General features: G+C 38.0%; 2 protein-coding genes across 2 annotated transcripts in view; one reads left to right on the plus strand and one right to left on the minus strand.

Annotated features, from left to right (window-relative positions):
* Nucleotides 1-2,148: 2,148 nt before the first annotated feature.
* Nucleotides 2,149-8,484, minus strand: LOC133529787 (BTB/POZ domain-containing protein KCTD9). The gene is made up of 6 exons (XM_061867596.1): nucleotides 7,824-8,484; nucleotides 7,283-7,482; nucleotides 6,253-6,388; nucleotides 4,777-4,851; nucleotides 3,596-3,714; nucleotides 2,149-2,621 (listed from the first exon to the last, which is right to left on the minus strand). Exons 1-6 carry the CDS (start codon nucleotides 8,380-8,382, stop codon nucleotides 2,505-2,507), a joined length of 1,206 nt encoding a protein of 401 aa, XP_061723580.1. The 5' UTR covers nucleotides 8,383-8,484; the 3' UTR covers nucleotides 2,149-2,504.
* Nucleotides 8,485-16,858: 8,374 nt separating this feature from the next.
* Nucleotides 16,859-23,042, plus strand: part of LOC133529584 (potassium channel subfamily K member 15) — a 67,219-nt gene continuing 61,035 nt past the window's right edge. Inside the window, exon 1 of the mRNA XM_061867330.1 lies at nucleotides 16,859-17,574. Coding sequence (XP_061723314.1) covers nucleotides 17,169-17,574 — 406 coding nt within the window. The 5' untranslated portion in view covers nucleotides 16,859-17,168. The remainder of the gene's footprint in view (nucleotides 17,575-23,042) is intronic.

A 23,042-nucleotide genomic window follows, 5' to 3' on the forward strand; every position in this document is an offset into this window, starting at 1 on the left:
TTTGATTTTGTTCACATTTCGTTACATGTTTTAGAATTAAAAAGTCGAGCAACATAAGGTTGAATACAGAAATGCGTGTGTATGCGAAAATCATGATACTGTAGAAAAGTGCCAGAAAAAAAACCCTTGAATATCTTAAAGCCCGACCAGAAATATATGATCATTGCCAAGAGGGCGCTGTTATTCTCATGTGACAGTTCAGTTTAGTATAAATTTTTTTAGTTCCAATCCATATCCAATTAAATTCTGCAATACGGCGCGTGATCATATATTACTGGTCAGGCTTTAGGTTAGGATTAGGAATACCTTGCAATATTATAATATTAACGTTTAGTTGCAACTTCGTTCGGATTGCCCGGTCCCGTTTCGTTTCCTACTTCAACCAGATAATATAATACCTATTAAAAAAGCGGCAAATGCGAGTCGGACTCGCGCATGAAGGGTTCCGTACCATTTAAGACGTATTAAAAAAAAATCTACTTGCTAGATCTTGTTCAACATTTTACCACTTTTGGACACACATTTTACCACTTTGGAAGTGTCTCTCGCGCAAACTATTCAGTTTAGAAAGAAATGATATTAGGAACCTAAATATCATTTTTGAAGACCTATCCATAGATACCCCACACGTATGGGTTTGACGAAAAATTTTTATTTTTTAAAATTTTATGACGTATTTAAAAAAAACTACTTACTAGATCTCGTTCAAACCAATTTTCGGTGGAAGTTTGCATGACAATGTATATCATATATTTTTTTTAGTTTTTTTATTCTGTTATTTTAGAAGTTACGGGGGGGGGGGGGGGGGACACACATTTTACCACTTTGGAAGTGTCTCTCGCGCAAACTATTCATTTTAGAAAAACTAAGTATGGGGAACCCCCAAAATTTATTGTTTGTTTTTCTATTTTTGTGTGAACATCTTAATGCGGTTCATAGAATACATCCACTTACTAAGTTTGAACAGTATAGCTCTTATAGTTTCTTAAAAAGTGGCTGTGACATAATCGGACAGACAGACGGACATGACGAATCTATAAGGGTTCCGTTTTTTGCCATTTGGCTACGGAACTCTAAAAACAATTGACGACCGGTCTGGCCTAGTGGGTAGTGACCCTGCCTACGAAGCCGATGGTGCCGGGTTCAAATCCTGGTAAGGGCATTTATTCGTATAATGAGCATGGATGTTTGTTCTTGAGTCATGGGTGTTTTCTATGTATTCAAGTATTTATAAATATTTATATTATATATATATATCGTTGTCTAAGTACCCTCAACACAGCCTTATTGAGCTTACTGTAAGACTTAGTCAGTTCATTCATCATTATCGAGAAGTCTGTCAGCGCACCCTTCGTGTTTTAAAAATGCTACGAGTATAATATCTGGAAAATGTGGTCACGAGGCTTCACGGTACACGGACATTAACATGAGTTCTTCGACTGCCTCTTTTAGGTTGGCACCGCGGAGATTTGCTGACAGTTGTCTGTCCGGAATTGCGTCGCTTCTGCAGTGAGCCTAGAGTATTAATAAATAAAATAAAATAAATATTTGGGGGCAATCTTACACAAATCGACCTAGCCACAAACTAAGCAAAGCTTGTCTATGAGTACTAGGCGACGATTACAGTGTGTAAATCCAATACAGGCGATAAATTTATTATTTATTAATCAGGCAGGCAGTTGAAACAACTGATAGTTGCCTATATCTGAGTGATCTTCACTTAATATGTATTCTTTGCGCTGGTTAAGTATTTGTCTAGTCTGTTCTTAAACTGATTGACATTAAACCAGAAATATAATTTATCCGTGTAATTATTAATTAAAAAGGTTTTTAAAGTTACAATTGATTATGACCCCGTAATTAATTTTGATATTTGACTTTGCAAACATTATGAATATGATTTATGAGACATGACATGACATTACGAGATACGAGTTTTTTATAGTAACTGCCAACAAGGGTATAAATTTAAAAAAGCTCGTATCTCGTAAGTTGTTGATTTATATTGCGGGTCAAATTATTTTGGTCAATATTTTCATTGTATTTCTAAGCAAAAACCTAATCCTATGCCCACCGTTTAAATGTTCGCCCGTATTTAATTTACAGGTAGATAAACATAAATACATATAAATTAGCAAATAGACTGTGTAAGCGAATAATAAATAATTTATTTAATAAGTAAAATCACAATAAATGTCCGCTTATCATTAATTATAGCCACAATGACACCAGCTGTTTATCTTTTTAGGGTTCCGTACCAAAAAGGTACAAAAGGAACCCTTATGGTGCGACTCTGTCCGTCCGTCCGTCCTTCTGTCCGCCTGTCCGTCCGTCCGTCCGTCCGTCCGTCCGTCCGTCCGTCCGTCCGTCCGTCCGTCCGTCTGTCTGTCTGTCTGTCTGTCCGTCCGTCCGTCCGTCCGTCCGTCCTTCCGTCCGTCCGTCCGTCCGTCCGTCCGTCTGTCTGTCTGTCTGTCTGTCTGTCTATCTGTCTGTCTGTTTTTTATCTATCGTATGGTCTGGGACATGTGTAGCGGCGTCAGCATGAGCTCGAACGCCGCGTCTTTTAGGTTGGCACCACGGAGGTTGGCTTCGTGCAGGTCGGAGCCGGATAAATCACAGCACTGAAACAATAAAAAAAAACAATAATATAAATATAGCCGGTCAAATAATTTGGACACTAGAACAATTCAAATATTCAATAAGACGATAACCCTTCACATCTACATTTTTTTAATTTGCCGCGGTTTTTCTACTGACGGAAATGGCTTGACACTCTTGACAGAGTATATTTTGGTTTATAATCGAAGCTTCATCGGTTTCCCTCTTTCTCGCTGGAATAAGCTTAAAAGACTGCCAGGTTTGCGGTTGCTCGCCAGTTCACGCATTTCTTTGCGCACTGTAAGATCTGCCAATTTGTGGCCTAAATCGAAAACTTAAGCCGGATCCCGACGGGTGTAACGTGTAATGTAATCCATCGTGTAATATAACAGGAATTCTGCGTGTGGACGGCATTACGAGCATTAGATGTAAGGCTTTTGTCGGCCCATCGGCAGTGCCGTCCACACGTTGACGCTATATACTCGTAATCTTACACGTTACAATCGTCTGGGCCCGGCTGGTGGGCAGATATAGAGCGTTCGGGCATTCTCGGTTCCGTTCGGCTCAGCATTGCTCCGAGCAATTATTAGGGTTGGCGCAACTTGACGTCCCTCTGCGTGCACAACTATAGATAAGATAATGACCTGAATTTGACAACCCTAAATAGACGAAAGGTAAAGTGTCATACATTAGAAAGAGACAGCATGATTTGTCCCTGAATCACTGTCAAACTTCGGTTTTGTACGAAGTGTCATTTCGGTACGGTGTACGTCAATGGTGGTTGTTTGATTTATTCTGTGGCCAGGCTTTAAATTTGACATTTACATGCCGATAAACATGGAACTCTTGTGTTACCCATTAAAGTTCATAGCACGCTCACTATATGCCTTCAGACTAAGTAGCTGTAACGTATTCAATAAAATCGGCCAATGCCGAAATGAAACCTTGGTATGGAAGTATAGGTGACGTCTGTGCCTTAAATTAAAAGATTTCTCACCTCCAAGTTGGCACCAGCCAATACCGCAGTACGAAGCACGCAATTCTGTAGGTTGGCATTCTTGAGCGTTGCCACTCGCAAGTTGACCCCTGACATGTTGCTGTCCTCCAGATTTGCACCTACAAAATAGAGAAAGAGGATCAGTTCAGAGATTACAATAATAATTAGATCATTTTATAATTTTCAAACCAGGGAGCTCCCTGGTAGCTACCAGATAACGCATAGAAGATATTAAGAGGCAACAGGAGTTGTAATTTCTCCATACAAACGTACTCGACTGTTTCCGCTGTGGTTTTTTGAAGCTAGAGCAATTATTTTTTCAACACAGATTATTATTATTAATATCTGTGTCAGGCTAGGTATTGCATTTTTTGTTATTTTTGATTATAAAGGCGCTAGTGCACTTCAAATATTCGCAAAAATGGCCTAATTTAATAGGCCGCAGAGAGAAGCATGGTTTTCAAAACTGACATCAATTAGCATAAAAAGCAAAACAGTCCGACACAAATATTTCATTACCATTTAGATCTCAAAATTTCGTTACTTTTAGTTAAGTTTTAGAGGAAAAAACCTCAAGTACGAAACATCGTTTTTTGAGGTTTTTACGCAGGATTTTTCGCCTAACATGGCGTTGTCCATATCGCACTAGTTTTAGGACCCGCTTCCTTTAGGAAGACGGATATATTCTCCTAAAATATTTAAATCCTCTTCTGTCATATATATGCTCCCTGACCGTTTTCGGCCACGGCGACTGCTTTAACTCCTTTGTTGGCGTTCATGCGCTCTCGTGTGGCTGACGTAGCCGATCTTGTTGGCAAAGACCCGTGCGCACAACGGGCACGAGAGAGCACCATCAACATAATTATAGCTGATCACCGCTGGTGGTCGGGCTTTCAGCTCATCCCTCTTGTCGTCCAGTTCTGTTCGACGACGGGATTCAAAACGATCCGTTTGTTACAACCGACCCAGGGCGGTTAGCTGCCTGCTTCTCCCACCGTAGGGGCTCAATGTCGCAGTTTTTCATGTGGCGTTTAAGCACGTCCTTGTACCTGAGGAGTTGTCCGCCTTGCTTTCGTTTGCCTTCCATAAGACAACTCGCGTGACCACACGTTAGGCGCCGTATAAAGATAATTTATTTGTGTACAAAAGTGAACTTAATGCTAGAAGGTAAACGCGCTGACCTTTTAAATTAACTCCCTCCATAATAGCTCGGGCGCCGGCAGGATCTTCCATATTACAGCCCTTCAGGTTTGCTCCTGAAACAGGAAAATATAAAACTGCACAAATTGTTACGGGAGTTAATTTAAAAACAGCCTTTAAAAGAGCATAGTGCTTTATCCGTCCACGAACAAAAATTACAATATTGCGTCCCTCCGTCTATGTTGTGTCAGCGTCATCTGTGGAACGGAAATTGCGTTATTCCAACCAGAGGTCTAAGCAGCGAATAAACTGGATGGAACTGGGATTTTCTGCGTTAGTGACGCCGTCTGGAATTATTTTGTATTGACATTGTCACTCTTCTTGTTATATTCATCCATACTTAAAGCAAAGAGAAAGGTTATGGCGCCATCGCTCAAAACGATGCCGTCATACCTTTGGCCTATGCTCTATTAGATGGCGCCACTTTCTGATATTTAAACACGTATCAGTGAAAGAATAAGGATCAAAGTTAAATGGCGTTCTAAAAGTTTGAATCATGTGTCGAAAGATGGCAGTAAATTTACTGTGGCTACAAAGTTTTCTTTGACAATTCGCCTCAATTTCAAATACTCTTTGCTTAAAGTAAGGCAGCAGTTTGATACTATAAGTTCGGAAAGTGACAGCTACCCTACGGTAGGTAGGCAGATAGTTCATGTTAGGTAAAATATATTGATCCTAGGTAAATTCCTAACGCTCTTTACAGCCCCAGTTGCTTCGCGACGGCAATTTCCTCGTGAGATGGCTTTTCTTTGTGGATTCGCCTATTGATTCTAGAAATACGCCTATAATATAACAGAAATATACCCTCCATGTTGGCACACAATGCTTTCACTCCAATAAGCTGGGCGCCCTCTAAGTTCGTGTCGGACAAGTCAACGCGCTCCAGCCAACAGTTTGAGAGGTTGGCGGCGTATATTCATAATACTCGTAGCTGACAGCTACCGGTATTAAATACAGGGACCGTTACCGGTATTCTGAATACCTGTTATTATTGAGGTATAATGAATACCGGTATTTCACTATGTCAAATAGTATACAAATAGCGATACAGATACAGACAAAAACGGAAAGACACCAATACCTCTAATTCGAATATAAGTAAAGCATGATCAGTAATATATGATCACGCGCCATATTGCGGAATTTAGTTGGAACTAAATTTTTCATACTAAGCCGAACTGTCACCCTATACATGAGAATAACAGCACCCTCTTGACAATAATCATATTATTATATTTCTGGTCGGGCTTTATAACATTTTAACCAGTATTTGGGGGTGACATCATCAAACATGATAAAACCCCTTTATTTAATAAAGATTAAAAAAAAAAAAAAAACAGTATTTGTTTGACAGTTTTTATACAGGTATCTTATTAAACCGGTTTTATGGTCCTTGGTTGGCGCCACTGAGTTTGCAGTACGACGGACATGCGAACTGGAAATGAATTAAACTTTACCTTCCATGTTGGCACACAATGCTTTCACTCCAATAAGCTGGGCGCCCTCCAAGTTCGCGTGCGACAAGTCTGCGCGCTCCAGGCAACAATTTGAGAGGTTGGCGCCACTGAGGTTGCAGTACGACAGACAGGCATACTGGAAATTAGAAACATAAATGTGTTGGTCACGGAGCCTGCTTACGATCAGGCAGGTCACATGCTTATTTGCATCAACATATTATTAAAAAAAAGTTATATGGCTCTTTATAATCCTAAAACTGATGATTTGTACTGCGGTTAGCTCTTCTATTCAATAAATGTTTGCCAACGGCAATCAGTGTACTAGCTTATTGTAGTAGCAGGTATAAATTTCAAGATAATCCATATCCAAACCAAAGCTAAAGAGCAATCTTTTTCAGATGAGGAAGAAGATATCTTGTTGATGAATCAATGAAACTTGTATTGTCAGATGATTGTCAGTAACATCCACAAATTTAAGCTTAAGATTGTAAAACAATGTCTGGAGAATAATTAACACATTGAGTGCCGGGAACCCGCTCAGCGGGCGCTCTGTTCGTAGTCGCTTTCCTCTACAAATGCGTTATGCATAAAAGTTAAAATATATACATACGTAATAAAGTTTAAGTGTAAACTAAATAAAAACAAAATTACGATAAATATTTGTTAGGTTCATTATATCTATTTATCTATTAAGCCCTTTTATTCAGAGTTAGAGATGTCTATAACTCAGTGTGCTGCTTGGCAAAGGCCTACTCCAGGTCTTTCCATAGGGGTCTGTCGTGGGCCACTCTTCTCCAGGTTCATTACAAATTGATAATCATTTCACAGCAAACAAATAGAAAATATAACATAACTAACCCCTTAACGGTCAACATAAAAAAATAATTATTCAGATTTTGCCTTCCTTAATTTGCCTTATAAAGACCTAAAAATTCTGCATAAGAAAAAATACAAAGAGATGATTTTAGTTATAGGTGGTAATTTTTGCCAAATGCCATATTATGTCTAAGTGTTCTCTCTAGAAAATTACCTTAAAATTAATATTTCTCAAGTCCAGCTTATTCAAGTCTGCTCCTGCTAAGTTGACCCCTTGGAACCGCAGTTCCGAGCTGATCGGAGTCATGATGAGTGCCTTCACTACATCCATACGGTTCAGGGCTTGGCTGGTGTCAGTCTTGGATGCCGAGCTCGCAATCAGTTCATTGAGTTGCGGGATCATTGATTCTATGCCTAAAATGTTTGATAGATATTATATTAACCCTTTAGTGACCAGTGACATCATAATAAATGATAATGTTGTTATAGAGATGTGTATATTTGGTAAAAGATAGGTTGGAAGGGTTAACAAATATTCATTTAGTAACATACTAGAAAATTTTAAGGCAAAAAAAGAAATATTTTCACCATTCCATGTACGTTTTATTAGACCTATGCAGTATGTAAAGAAATAAAGACCAGTGCATTAACTTAAATTCATCGTATTTAAGCTCTAGTTAGACTAAATAATACAAAGAACAAATCAAATTGACTATGCAAACACTGTGAACATCAATAGGGTCATAAAAACATACCATAAAACACAGCCTCTTCCAAAACCCCTCTGGGGTTCACATGCTTATCTAATATCACTTCTCCATGCCTCAAATAATTAAGTATCGGCTCAAAATACACGGGGCTCCTATCTATTAAGTACGCGCCACTAGCATCCCTTGCGCTGGGCCTCATTAAGTATTCCTTATCGTCGTCCCCAGCGAACATACGCGCTAGCATCGACATGGGCTCTTTGGCCAGTAATGTAGACCGAGATGTGGTAAAGTGTTTACCACCAACATTCAACGTTATCCAGTCAGAAACCGTATTCTGTTCGACATCACACACGGACAAGTTTTCAATCGATTTTGTCACCGTGGAAGACGCTTCGTCGCTCAAACCTATATAAATCTTATCCTCATCCCTTATAGCACGTGTATCATGAATTTGGCAGTCATTTTCCGAGTATAATTGCACATTATCTACAGATAACTGGAACAATGTCGTTACTTGAGAAAGTAAGTTTTCCAACGAGTCTTCCACAGTAATAAGCTTTCCATCTTGTTCTGATTTATCTCTGTAAATGTACACGCGTTTCATAATATGTTTTAATGTGTTATTAACTGATAAATATGGTTTTATGTTTAAAATAAATAGACGAAAACTCGATTGATTTCTTTGTTGTCAATGACAAACCAAAATGTCATTTTTCATAACTGACAGCTATCAAACGAATCTATTTCTACTTACCATGTCGTTTCTGTTTACGCTTCTACAGCTTTAGCTTTACCTTAATTAATTCTACTTATTTTAATGAATTTAATATGTTTTAAAGCGATTAGTTTTGGCCCATATAGACCTATATTGGATAAATTAATAAATACACGAAGTAATCAATTTTCTGAAAAGTATTTATTTTCTTTTTTTTTAAGTACTTAACATGAAGATAATATTAACGTGAAATGAACCGATATACAAACGTAGCATAACCTACTTTTTAATTTTATATATGACCTTGATCTAAATTTTTCTACTGAGCTTTTACTAACTAAAGAGTTTTGTTTGAACTTCCAAAATGATTTAAAATATAACATTACATTTATTTCACTGAAAGATCTGCCTATACTATACTACCTACCTACCCATAAAAATTGTGGATTAGATTAAAAAACCTTATTTAGTAGGCTAACATGTACCTATACTGTAAGTAGGTACACGTAAATGCTAACTTTGCACAAACTCAAACATACAGTATATCCCTAGTAGTTCCATACTTGACAAAGCACTTGGCTAAAAAAGGAAATCCGTACGACGTGACTCATTTTTTTTCCCTTGAGGATATTGACTAGGTACTTGACGAGAACTAAGACCCCCGCCCCCATTACTTACAACACAATTTTTGACCTAGCCTAGCCTAAACACGCTCTGAATGTTTAAGTGCTGGTACCCTATTTAGTAAAATAGCAAAGTATGACAAAGCAATAAATTTGTTTATCGATTACATGATCGCAGATGGCCATCATAAACTCTCTGATCTATACGAGCAGCATTTGACACAATTTACACCTATTCTTGTCACTTTTATACCTTACACATATCTAGGTCTACGTTTTAGTGAGGCGAGTAGTTAGAAGTCAATTATGGTCAGCAATGGGCAGGCTGAAGACGTTGCATGAAGCTGATTTGTATTATGTTGTGGAAGTAAAAAACAAAAAAACCAAAGGGTTTGAACTTTGATTTCCCCCGCAAACTTTGGTGCCACCTAAGTAAGCTGAGAACTCAACATGGCCGCTGCAATTCTCTTACACACAAATGAGGTTGGAAAGATTCTCCAATCTGGGAGTGCGGTGGGGAAAAACTGGAAGATCAGACTACCGATCACATCTTCCGACGCTGTCCCCTCTATCCGTATTCTACACTAGCTGAAGAATTGGTCTCGGTTAGATACCTGGCTTAACGATGACAAGCTCAAAGCTATACCTACTCTGATTGTCCTACATTATGCATGCCATGCTATTAATAAATAATAATAATTCAGCTTACATACGTCCCACTGCTGGGCACAGGCCTCCTCCCATGCGCGAGAGGGCTCGGCCTATAGTCCCGATAAATAAATAAATAATAAATAAATATTATAGGACATCATTACACAAATTGACTAAGTCCCACAGTGAGGTCATAAGGGTCATAAGGCTTGTGTTGAGGGTACAACGATATGTATAATATATAAATATATATAAATACTTAAATACATAGAAAACACCCATGACTCAGGAACACATATCCGCGCATATTACACGAATAAATGCAGTTACCAGGATTTGAACCCGGGACCATCGGGTTCATAGGCAGGGTCACTACCTACTAGGCCAAACCGGTCGTCAAATTAATAGTAGAAACAAATTTTAATCCCATAACACTTAGCGACTTATTAGAACTAACATCACAACTTTTTTATCAACGGCCTTTGATAACTGGATGTGGTAGTTCAAGTTAAGATTTAGAAGATAATTGATTTTATTGTGCTGTTTAATAAGTATATACCTACATAATTTTTCAGCATATTAATTACCTTTTCTAATTCTACTTAATATCAATTTTTTGCTTTGGGCTGGTGCAGTGATAAAAGTTCACCTGATATCAGATCAATTATAATACCTTTAGAACTTCCCTGCCCTGCACAACCAGAAAGATGGCAGAAAGTATCCATCGAAAAATTCCTTAGATAATATAAGCCCAAGAGTTTAAAATTCGGTTAAACTCAACGGGATCGCCTAGATATTATGGCGGCAAATAAGCATATGAATTACGCCTACCTACTCGTATCATAAAAACGTGCGATCATAGCACGATAAATATTAAGAAATAAATCAAACACCCACGAAATAGTACACGAAAAGTCGTAGAGAAATAAACATGGGTCGTTTTTACGCCCTTTTACTATGCCATAAAGTAACTATAAAAGAAAACGGTTGCTATCAGTTTCCGAATCATAAGGCTGAGGCAAATGTGCAAGCGGGTTTAATCTAAAAAAAAATAACATTTTAGCAAAGGAAAGTGGGGAAGACCTCAAAGGAGCGTCCATAGAACTCGATTCCCACCGGCTTATTGATTAATCATCAGCCAGTTGAGTACGGCTCATGAAGGAAGGGAAATTCAAATTAGTAAAAGTACACAAATCGTCGAATTCTTATACGCCGGGAAGAGAAGATGCTCGTTTCTCAGAATGTTTTTCCTCAGACGCATTCATTTCATAAAATAGTTCTTAAGACTGCACAAAGGCTCATTTTATTAGAGGATACTTACTGGTTTCTAAAGTTAAGCTTTCCCTTTGGCCCCCTAGTGCCTTAGATAACATGAGAAATACTTTCTGCATCGCTCCCCGCTATCTTCTAAACCCATCCTCAGAACTTGCTTGCGGATAAGAAACAATGCGAATTTCCTCGCAAGGGACCAATAGGATAGTTCTTGAAGACATCATTTTTCGGGGCCAGTGGGGCAGAAAACTTATTGGAGATAAAAACTGTGCCAACAAGTAGGTTTTTGGAAAATTATCATTAAATAGAGCAGTCGGAATAGAAGTTTACTGCAAGATAAAGGTCTCTCTTAGGTAGGGTTTTCATAAATGAAAAAATTTAATATCCTGGCAAAATTCCGGATATCATCATAAAAATTCTGATATTTCCTAGACGGTAATTTATCCAAAAACTTCGCGTTTGTAGTTGTACTATCGCGGACGATAGCCTTACCATTGCCACGATAAGTTATCCAAAACCTCTCGTGGGCCACTAGCCCCCCAACTCGTCACCTTATGCTGTAGCTAGTTAGCTACAGCATTACCTTCTCCTTCTCTTTGTCCAACCTTGACACCGCTTAATCCCCCCGCAACCTTGCCACGTCTGCCATATGCACCCGGATCGGTGGGCCAAATTGGCTACCGAATGGACACCGCAGATTAGCCGGGGCAAAGGCAGACCAAAAAAGAGATGGCGGGATGACCTCGACGCTTTTTGCAGCGACTGGCGGGAACATGCACCAAACCGTGATGAGTGGCGGAAAAAAGGGGAGGGTTTTGCCCAGCAGTGGGACACAAAATAGGCTATTAAAAATAATAATAATAAAGAATTTAAAAAAATTGCTTGTGGCTCGACTTTTGAACGACTCGCTCGTCAAACTCTAAATCAACTGGAGTTTTTTGCGTTCACGCCCACATCTTCGGACTACCCTGTTGAGAGCGCGAGTTACGTCATTAGAGTTCTTACGTGATAATTTCCGCGATGCCGCAACGTGCTGGCGCAGCGCTGGGACTCGCCTTTGTTCGCGCGCTGGGTACGGCTGCACGCGCCGCCGCTCGCCGCACCGCGCCGCTTTTAATTAATGTTTATTATTATTTTTATTTTTGTTTGTTGTTATAGGTGTCACTAACATAGATTTATAAGTTTTACTGTGCTATGTACTAACACTAATATGGATTGTATTATTCGAATTAAAATATTGAATTGAATTGAATTGAAATTGAACGTATCAAAGAAATCCATAAAAATCATGAGTATAATAATTATTATACATACATTTCAAATGAGAGCTTAAAAAAACAGATTATAAATTTATGGCTCCCACTGTGAGGTACTTAACAAAAATCTGTGGTTTGTTCCTTGTTTCTTTAGATTTTTATCGATTGCCGCGCCATCTGATTTAAGCTTTGCGCGTTTATCCTTATTCGAAACAACGCTCTGCTTTTTTCATAAGAAAAACAGTGTGATTCACCAATTAATGATTTCAAAAGAACATCAGAAATAAAAAAAAAATGAGATAAAATTGTCCATGTGAACATATAAAATGTTTTTACTCAATGAAACACGACATTGACATAAGTGCTTCCGCGAATCTCTTTGAATCAGAAATCAGAAAGTCTAAATCCTATTGCTTGCCGAGCAAAAGCGACTGGCGCCCCGGTTCGAATAGAACCAAGCTTATAAGAAGTCACAGCGGTACGATAACGATCTTTCAGTGTCAAATTAACATTTCTTCAACCAAAAAACGTCACCTTTTAAGTAATAATTAATAAGCATTGTTCGGATCGGGCCGTGGGTGAAAAACGTCCGTTAAAACCGGCGTTTTTTCTGTGGATACTACGAAAATTAGCGATTAGGATTAATTTTTTAAACTTTTACCATACAACTTTTAATAAGTATAAGGTTTTAAGGCCGAGGTATAAGTATGAAGCAAGAAAAATAGCTGCTTTAAAGTCCGTTTATTTTATGATGTCTACTGGAAACATGCATAACCTATAGTTAGTTTTAGAGTCAAACCAAGCTATGTTGGCAGCGATTTTGATAGCCCAGACTGTTGAAGTGTTATTTTAAACGTCAAACTTCTATGAAATTATGGCGTTTACTTAATTAACACTTGCACCGTCTAGTCTATGAAAATCGCTGCCAACTTAGCTTGTTCTGACTCTAGACCCGAAGAAAGTTCAGAGTGGATCGGGTCGAACCCGGATAAAGGCGGAAACACATTATTAAAACGTGACGCATGTTCACTCAAACAGAATCAAACTCAAACTAGAGTCGACTCAAATTCTATTAAGCCGGAATCACACATTATTAAAACGTGACGCGACGCCACCCGACGTGACGCGTGTTGAGTCGATCAGATAAAATTGTACCTATTATTTTCTATGACCAGATTCACACTATGAAGATACGGACGTGACGTCGCGTTGGATGTTCATTCATAGTGTGATTTTGGCCATATAATATAATACGATTTGATCGACTCAACACACTGTCGCGCTGAATGGCGTCGCGTTACGTTTTAATAATGTATAATTCCGGCTTAAATGTTAAAAAAGCGGACCTAAAGTAAAAAATAAAGAGACAGATATCTCGAGGTCAAGCTACACTGGGTGAAAAAAACGCGAATCACCCGCAATTGTAATCAATGAAAATGCTTGGCAAAGAGAAAGGTATCGTACTGAAATAAAAATAAAACACGCCGTATAGCGGCCAATTACCCCTTCACTTCAATCAGGGAAAATAAATAATGAGTATTTAAAATGCTTATTTTCTGACATTATACATATGCACATGTAGGTACAGTCAGCATCAAAAGTAGCGGATCAAACAAGGTCTCAAAAGTATCTACCATTCTGTAATAACTTAAAAAATAGTGATGGTTTTATATCTAGAACAATCAAGACCGTAAAATATATACTTTTGAATGTAAATTTTAGAGATTTATCTATATTTGGGAAACTTATCGGGGATGTCAGATACTTTTGGCGCGGTGTTTCATCCGCTACTATTATTGCTGACTGTACTTATATCACAAAAGTTAAGTTATTATTGTTATTAGATATGTCTATAACTCTATACGTAGGTATTTATTAACTAGAGTCCATAAGTTAGCGATCGTAGCAAATAATTAAAATGATTATGTATGGACCTCGACCGGGTAGGTATCCTTACATATTATATAAATATTATGTACCTAAAGCCAATATGGAGAATCAGGTAAGACCGTCTACAAGCTCTTCCTTTCTGATTGTGTCTGAGCGAAGTACGTATACAAATACGAGAGTTATTGTTCTATGACAATGACGAACTTCCCTACTAATGTTATCCGGTCTTCTCCACATTGATATTATGTATAATAGTGCGTGACCATATAGGTAGGTTCCAGGGTGTGAGGCCAAACTCCCTACCGATGGCGTGTGGTGCAGTCGTACGCGTACAAAACAGCGAGCATCATATATAAAAGAAATGCCAGCACAGTGTATTATTCCTAGTTCCTTCCTACAAGTGGTAGAATAGGCATATGGAGACAATATCTTTCTTTAATCCTCTAAAGGATCAGATAAGTAAAAAATACAAGATTAAAACCAAGCCTTCTTGCCTCTTTAAATTCCTAAAAATTATGCGTAAGAAAACAATATAAAAAGATGATGTTATATATTTTTGCCGTATAATGTCTACGTAGGTGTGCCCTAAAGTCGAGTCCAGACGGGTGTAAAATGTAATGTCCATCGTGTAATGTAACAGTAATTTTGCGTGTGGACGGCACTACGAGCATACATCGAATACATCGGCGGTCGGTTTTTAGCGCGAACACAACAGGCGCTTGCAACACCATCCACACGTTGACGATTGCACGTAATCTTACCTTACACACTACCCGTATTAACCCGAATGATCCGCCTGGATGGAATATAACATGACTAACATGAGCCTTTTCGTTGGGCACTTTCTACTGAGAAGGACAGTGAAAGAGTATGTTATTTCCCTGCAGCCTCTAAACAGCAAAATATTTAGGAGCAAACGTCCGACGAAAAAGGAGATAAAAATCCCTATAGAGTTACTTAAAGGTGTTTACTTTCCCATGTATGACTCTAATTTATTCAATTCTCCACCCCACAATCGGAACAAAACGTAAATGTTTTGTATAATCTGCAAACTTCATTTCAAAGTATCTCTCTGTAATAACAAACAGTAAAAGTGTTAGGCGAAAGATTATCTCATTCACATCTGCTCTGTGTTTCTTTTACCTAAGATATATCTGGCATAAGGCATTGAGGTAAGCTAAACTAATAAAGCTGCTAGTAAATTACTGTTAATAGAACCCGTCTGCACCTACTTTGACGCGATAAAGTGTGGAGGCGTGACACTATACGTCATATTTTCCTAGCCATATTGAACTTTACTTAAAAACAAGGTTGATTTTTTTTGGAACGAAGTACCTTATCGCACGGTACGAACTTGGCGGATGAGGGCTAGGCGAAAAAGAGTGTAAGAATTTTCCGTCACGACCCCTTCTTAACTTCGTTCCAACCGCGTGTACCATGAACATGAACATGATTTTCTCGTGGTGTGAAAAGCAGTATGTCACATGATAGCAAAATTATTTCAATTTCTTAACTTCGTTCCAACCAAGTGTTCCACGGAGGTTCCACGCCACGACACTCACGCATTTTTTCGCAACTAGTGAGTTTTGGTTGTCACCTAACGAAATAGGCCGTTGTTATCTTGGTACCTACTCAATCCCGGTGCGCCCTTACATATTTATCAAATAAACTATTCGTCTGTGATTCCTATTTCAAAGCTGTGATGTCCAAGAATATTTCGGCCTGTCACCTCCCTACCTTTTACTTAATTGTGTAACCCAACTCTAGAGATTACGCAAAGGAAAGGGGAAGAACGACTTTTGTGCCTTATCTTTGTCGGATCTGTAGATATATATAGACACGCCATGGGGCCACTAAGAGATAACGGCTGTATATTTAGGGTCCAGGTGGATTGAGACTTAATGCAGAGTTATAGTTCAGTATTCGTGACAAGTAATAACGGCGTAGTGTGAATCATGATTGAATCACGATTATTGCTTTTGTTTTAAGACTCGCACGAACTTATCCTCCGCCATAATGCACATTCTGAAATAGATAACATGACATTTGACACAAAGATTCAAGTAATATAATTGTATATTTGTCGGCAACCGAACGTAAGATCAGGCAGATCGGGATTTTCCTAGGCATCTGAGTCGACGGAGCCCCGCTATGCGGGGATCGTATAATCCAATATTGGACAGTTTGCCCTTCGGGCATCTGAAGCGATCTAACGAACCTATCCTACCTATCTATTGGTTTAATGTGCCTACCGACAAAACATTACACAGGAATATTACGAAATGCCTGATCTTACAATCGGCCGCCGCCATCTATAGGTAAATAAGTATGTCTAGTACTCCGTTTTCGTTGATACACATTGTAATACTCTAATTCTTTCAATCTAATCTAATTTCCTTATTAGACCGAGTTGAAGTTTTACTCTTCTACTCGCTCTATTTTAAAACAATGTTTAGCAACGAATACTCATAGTAGTACTTAAGTAATTAATGTAGAATAACTTACATTAGTCAATTAATTAATTATGCAAATAGGAAACACCAAGAGATTTGTATCCTTAGACGTACTTTTTGTTTAAAATTAATATGTATATAAATACATATTAATTTTAAACAAAAACCATAAGGTGTATGTTGTATCTATTTCTTTTTAAGTCTTAACTTACTAAATATATATGCTATGTGGTAGTATGATGAATCATATATTTTAAATAAATATCAACTAAACCCATGAGATTGTTTTGGCTACACTCTCAGACAGTCCCAAGAAACATTACCCGCCAAATTAATATTTAAAGGAAATTGTGCGTAATCTGCACCGATGACACAACGGGAACTAACTCCATTTTATTTATAAAGTCAGTGTCCAGCCACGGCGAGCATTTCGCGGACGTGCGTGAACTAATCATACCTACGGCGCTCTCCTAAACGCCGGCGCTTAAGTGTAAACTAGCAATACTGAAACCAGCAAAAAAGAAGTAACTATGGACGAAGTACCAAAGTATCCACCTCCGCCGCCGCCTCCAGCGTCAAAGCGCTTAAGCAGACCCAAGATAACTCTTCAAATCCCTCAATCACCCCATGGAGGCCCTCCGTCAGCCGTCTCCAGATTTTCAACCCCTAATAAATACCACGGCTATCCACCAAGAACGCCAGAATCTCATAAGTTTCATCCCAACTTCAACCCAGAATGGTATTCGCACATGACTCAAGCGTCGGACTTTATTAGGAATACGGCAAAAAGTGGACTAAGTTTTGGTGAAAAGACTGCGTTGTGGATTGTTAGTAAATTGAAGCATTTGTCGAAGCGATGGTTCACGCATTTCTTTTTGATGTTGTGTTTGGTGTTGTACAGTGTTATGGGAGCGGCGATCTTCATGGCTTTAGAGGGTAAGTTATCAGTTATTATTAACTAAAACCTTATGGTTTAGGTCAAAAACTCAAGTAGAGCTCCTTGGGGAGTAGCTTCAGTTTAACCAGCGAGTTAAAATCATACTTAAAATTTATCATTATAGGGACAGGGCAGATACCTACATAAAGTCAATGTGGGGAATTCTGTCTATAAGGATATACCGCCTACAAGCTCTTTCGGCGCTTTTAACTCTTGCTTTTATAGACATACTCTACTTATAAAAGGTCGGTAGAGCAAAAGGAGTGAAGCTGACCTTTCTGTGTCTGAGTGAGCGACGTACGTATTTTAGTAGAGGCAAGCAATTGGTCATAGTCTTTGTCAGTAGTTCATAGTAAATGTAGCTTATATAGGGTGAGATTTCAAATTGTGAGATGGGCAGTGAGGGGAAAAACGGCGTTGGCGATCTTGGAAATAATAAGAAAAACATACGCACTTAAACAGCGGCAGCCTGGTTCCATTTTTATCACTTGTCACTATAAGTACCCGTCACGTTCGCGCTTACATATTTGTTAGAACGTGACAGGGATGGTGTTAATCATAAAGAGTCGACCATCTTAGCCCTACTGCAAGGATAAGATGGGCTACAGTAGGGCTAAGATGGTTGGCTCATGACATATGACAAAAATGCGACCATGATACCGCTGCAGAAAACAAATCCGATCAAATCTATGAAAAAACTGTTAGTCGTTTTATTCCGGAAATGGTTAGCCTATAGGTTGTAAAGAACTAAAGTTACAAAGGTATTTTATGGCCCCATTTTATTATGACCAAAGCAAATTGCCGCATATCCTCATTTTGTTTATTACTAAATAGGTACCTGTAACTAGGCACCGGATCGGCTATAGGAACATTCATATTGTCGTATTCTTCATAAATAAACATTAATATCACACACTTGGAAGGCCTAGCCTAATCAGTAGTGACTCTGTCTACGAACCTATAAAGCAGGAGGTCCCTGGTGAATTGGCATTTATTTGTGTGTTTATCACCAGTATTTGTTCCTGAGTTGTGGATATTATCTGTATATCTAATGTTTATCTATATAAGTATGGATAAAATATCGTCGCCTAGTATCCATAGTACAAGTTTTGCTTAGTTTGAGGCTAGGTTGATCTGTGCAATATTGTCTCCACTCCCCAGATTTACTTTCAAGCCAGATATTTATCATTTGATATTTATCACCAGCTTTCCGATGAAGGAAAACATAGTGAGGAAATTTGCACACATCTGCGAAGAAATTCAAAGGCGTAAGTGAAGTCCCCAACCCGCATTAGGCCAGCGTGGGGACTATAGCCCAAACCCTCTCGCGAGCCTGTGCCCAACAGTGGGACGTATATAGGCTGAATTATTATTGTTATTAATGTATTACTTTCCAGCAAAAAATTTAATTTTCTGAAAATCTGTTTTTTATCTCCAAATCGGCTTGAGAACAAATGGCTGTCTTGTTTTCGAGTCCCTGATTTTTCCTCACTGCTCGTTACATTACATTGCCTACTAAATATGTAAGTGAGTTGACTTTCCAATATAACACAGAACGTAAAGTAATACTAAGTAAAAAGTCGTTTTCAACATAAATTCCATAGGTACCTATTAGGTTGTACAAAACAACCCACACGAAGATCTTCTAAACTTTTTAACCTATGGGTTAAGTGCCTCTAAACTTTAAGCTTCAACTTTATAGATAGCTCCTATCTTACGCTTGAAAATTCTAACTTGGCAGGTGAAAATTCCAACGCTTGTTTAAGCGATATATACTAGCTACGTTGTTCAACCCTTTAGGAAAAGGTTTTCCAAAATCATTAATCTTTCGGTCGCTACGTTTAGATTTTTAAGCAATTTTATTTTCCTTTCTATATTATTTTGCACGATTTCGTACCGGCAGTAATTTATCCTGTAAATTTAGCTTCTTGTTCCGGGATATAAATGGGATATAATTAAATGTATACTTACAGTATTAAAAAACAATTCCTTATCTGATCTGTGTAACTTACATGAAGTTTCTGAAAAAGAGAGTCTTAGCAAGAAATGTTTCCAACCCTTGATTTACAAGAGTAAAATATCCCCCCCCCCCGCCCTCAATAGATGGGGCTAGCAGTCATGTAAACAAGTGCTCTGCGATTTTTATTGCTAAAAATAGTAAATTCTGGCAATATAACTAAGCTTAACATGTAAATAACTGTTCGTGTAACATGTGGAAATGTTATTCCCAGACATAATAAAATCACTCTGTACTTACATATACACCGTGTTTTTATTGAAGTCCGTTAACGTCGAGGCATGAGTAAGTCCGTATAAAGAAACTAAATAGCATGGGTAATTTAAAAAAAAAAAACCTTTTTTTACATATGCAATTAATTCGATGCTGCATATAGCGTTGTCGTAATACGCGTGCATTACATTTCACTCAACCAAACAATTGAGAACTATGACATATCAATGACATTTCAAACATCGATTGTCCAAGATTGTATTTACGTTTAGTAGCAAATGTAACTCGTACTAAACATTAATCAATATGTAAACAGGCCCTAAGGCAAGTGTACACGCTCGTGTAGGGGCCTTATAAGATAAAAATAAATTATTGATTATCTCCGAAATGGAGTTAATTAGAATACCGGTGTCTTTGAGAAAGTTAATTAATTTAAATTCAAGGGTGCATTTAACGAAAAAAAAATACGGTGTACAGGTCGGCAATATTGCTAAGCTTAGCAAAACAACAACTAAAAATATCAGTAATATTCTTTTGTTCTATTCCAATTTATATTTTTTCATTTCCATCTCTACGCTGTCAATAGTAATGTCATTATTACTGATACTGTCCGTTCCACAACGGAAGAGAAAAACAATCAATAGTTCTAAAACAAGAATCTTCAACTCGTAGATATTCCAGTCCAACAATAACAACATTGTCGCATTTTTAAGCCGCTATTTATATAGATTTGACGCTCTCTCAGGTGTTCGGCCTAAATTCTACTAAATTATTGTAATTACTACGCGATACTGGCTTGTTTAAATTTACTTCGAAGGAATTTTCAGAACTGTACCTATCCTGAAGAAAACATTTGTTGATATAGACGTATATTAGTGGAGCTATGTCTTGTACCTAACCTATATTGTATAAAAATAATTACCACTTGGCAAGATTGTCTATGTATATGTTGAATTGTTGACTGTTTGAATCCTCGTTTCACAGTTTCTCTCTTACAGTTAGACTGGGGTCCGCCTGGGGGCCAAGAATTTAACTGCTTTAAGTTATGGAAGTAATTTTGAATTTTCGAGTTGTAAAGGTAAAAAAATTACCTCCTAAATAATGTAGGTTAACCTCATTAAGTCGAGATATTTAAATATTTTTAGTTATGGTGGTTTTGGCTTTGATGAGAAGGGAATGACATTTATTTTCGTGTTTACGAGGATTTCGCCTTATCGAGGTTCGAGTTATCGAGATGCCGCTTTTGAAGGGATTCCGATATATCGAGATTCCATAATTGAAGGGTTGAGTCGACGACACTGCAGTCATCGGGTACAACAGTTTGTCTTGGAAATTCAGTGTTGCAATATTGCTAGTGTCATGGGGATGTTTCGGCTGGCTCTGGCCGGTGGTCCTTTTGACTTGACCAAAATTAGTAGATATGATTAATAAAGTATTTTTTTTTGAGATAGAGATCTTTCTTTGCATACCAGTATGATACATAGGTATATAAAGGACCCTGAAAAGGGTGTAGCAAAACATGTTGTTCACAATACAATACTTATCTTACTTAGATGATAATTTATTCAAATTTTTTAAATTTCACTTCCTTACCTGGTTGAAATAATAATATTTCAAGTTATAACAAAATTTTGCAAAGTACATACGGATGAAGCCTACTATTTATTTAACAATGATTTAATTATTTGCCTCATTAAAATATTCATTTTAAACATTTAAACATTACCGCGATTGATTAATTATTCAAAGTTAAACTTAATAGTAATAGTAGTATCACAGATAATTGATTGTGATAGAGAGGTAAAGTCTAAGAAAAAAACGTGTCCCTTACTTTGACATCGACAACAGATGGCGCTATATTGCGCCATATGTTTTGCGGGCACTGCATTGTCAAACGTCAGTTTTAGACAATCAGACTTACCGCAAAATGTATGGAGCTGTCCAGCGCCATCTCGTTTACCTGTCAGATTCGAAGCACGAAATTGTCTTAGATTTTACGCTTCTTAATCAATGTATCATGTATCTCAGGTAGTATGAAGGCATTTTAGAATATCTGGAATAAAATAATGTTCGTTTCGTACGTGAATTTTCAAGGTTTGAGCTGTATTCAAAAGTAACTTTGAAATAATTAACGTAATTTTATGTTTTGAAATTAAGTTTTGTGGAAAAATTCGGAGAAGTCTTGAACTACATTTCATCCGCGGGATAAAAAGCTAACAATGCATTTCTCTGAAACATAACATTTATTTAATACGATTGTGGGAAACTGTAAGCGGACAACGTAACATATAAACTAGATTGTGGACTCTGGTACCACCTAAAACGACGTCCAAAAGAGATATGGGAACAGTGAATGTCATCTCGCTTTGTGTGGTACAGCACAGCGGATATCATTTCAGATCTAGAGCGGAGAACAACTGGGGAAGTAATTCAACCTTACAGAGAACCGCAGCCAAATAACGGTGAGTAAGGTTGTCAGAGCTCAACAAGGGGGCAGTGTTAGGGTCGGCAACGCGCATGTAACACCTCTGGAGCTGCAGGCGTCCATAGGCTACGGAGACTGCTCACCATCAGGCGGGCTGTATGCTTGGCTTGCTTGGTTTTACAAGGCGGCAAAGTTGTTGTTTAACCGCTCGTGCTAATATTGATACCCGAGCAAGCGAAAAGTTCCAAAATTGAACCACGAGCGTAGTGAGTGGTCCGTAAAGAAGAATCTTGAGTGTTGCGAGGGCTTCAAGGCACAAGGCTTTAACCTTGGCAATATGCCAGCGTGGAAATAGATGGTGCATATTTTAAGTCGCGAGCAAGTGAAGTATTCTACACAAAAATCACGGAGGTAGCGAGTGAGTCTAATTTAGAATCTTGAGCGTAGCGAGTGACTGTAAATAACTTTGGCCTCGTGTGACACATAAAACTTTTCACTTTAGCAGCAAGAATACAAATACAAAAATGATAAAGTATATTTGATAAATATTGAAAAGTTTTTTTTACAGTTTTAATATAATTTAACAAGTGAACTAATTGAGCAGCGTGAGCAAAATACAATTATTTGAGCTGCTTAGATAAAAACAAAATAGTAAATACACAATACGCGCCGGTAGGCATGACCTTACATTGTGTAAATACTAGGCTAGGGGCTTAACAAAACAGTGAGTCTGTCGTGACATATGACAAAAGACAAATTAACATGTCGGTGATGCCAACTGCAAGTAAATGTGTAGTGAAACATAATATTAA

Source organism: Cydia pomonella, chromosome 21 (genome assembly GCF_033807575.1).
Source record: "Cydia pomonella isolate Wapato2018A chromosome 21, ilCydPomo1, whole genome shotgun sequence".
Taxonomy (NCBI): domain Eukaryota; kingdom Metazoa; phylum Arthropoda; class Insecta; order Lepidoptera; family Tortricidae; genus Cydia; species Cydia pomonella.

Coding starts and splice junctions, on each gene's coding strand:
- LOC133529787 (XM_061867596.1), bottom strand. CDS start 8,382: ATGAAACGCGTGTACATTTACAGAGATAAATCAGAACAAGATGGAAAG. Junction 4,852..6,252: donor ATTGTGTGCCAACATGGAAG/GTAAAGTTTAAT, acceptor TTCCTGTTTCAG/GAGCAAACCTGAAGGGCTGT. Junction 2,622..3,595: donor TGGCTGGTGCCAACTTGGAG/GTGAGAAATCTT, acceptor TTATTGTTTCAG/TGCTGTGATTTATCCGGCTC.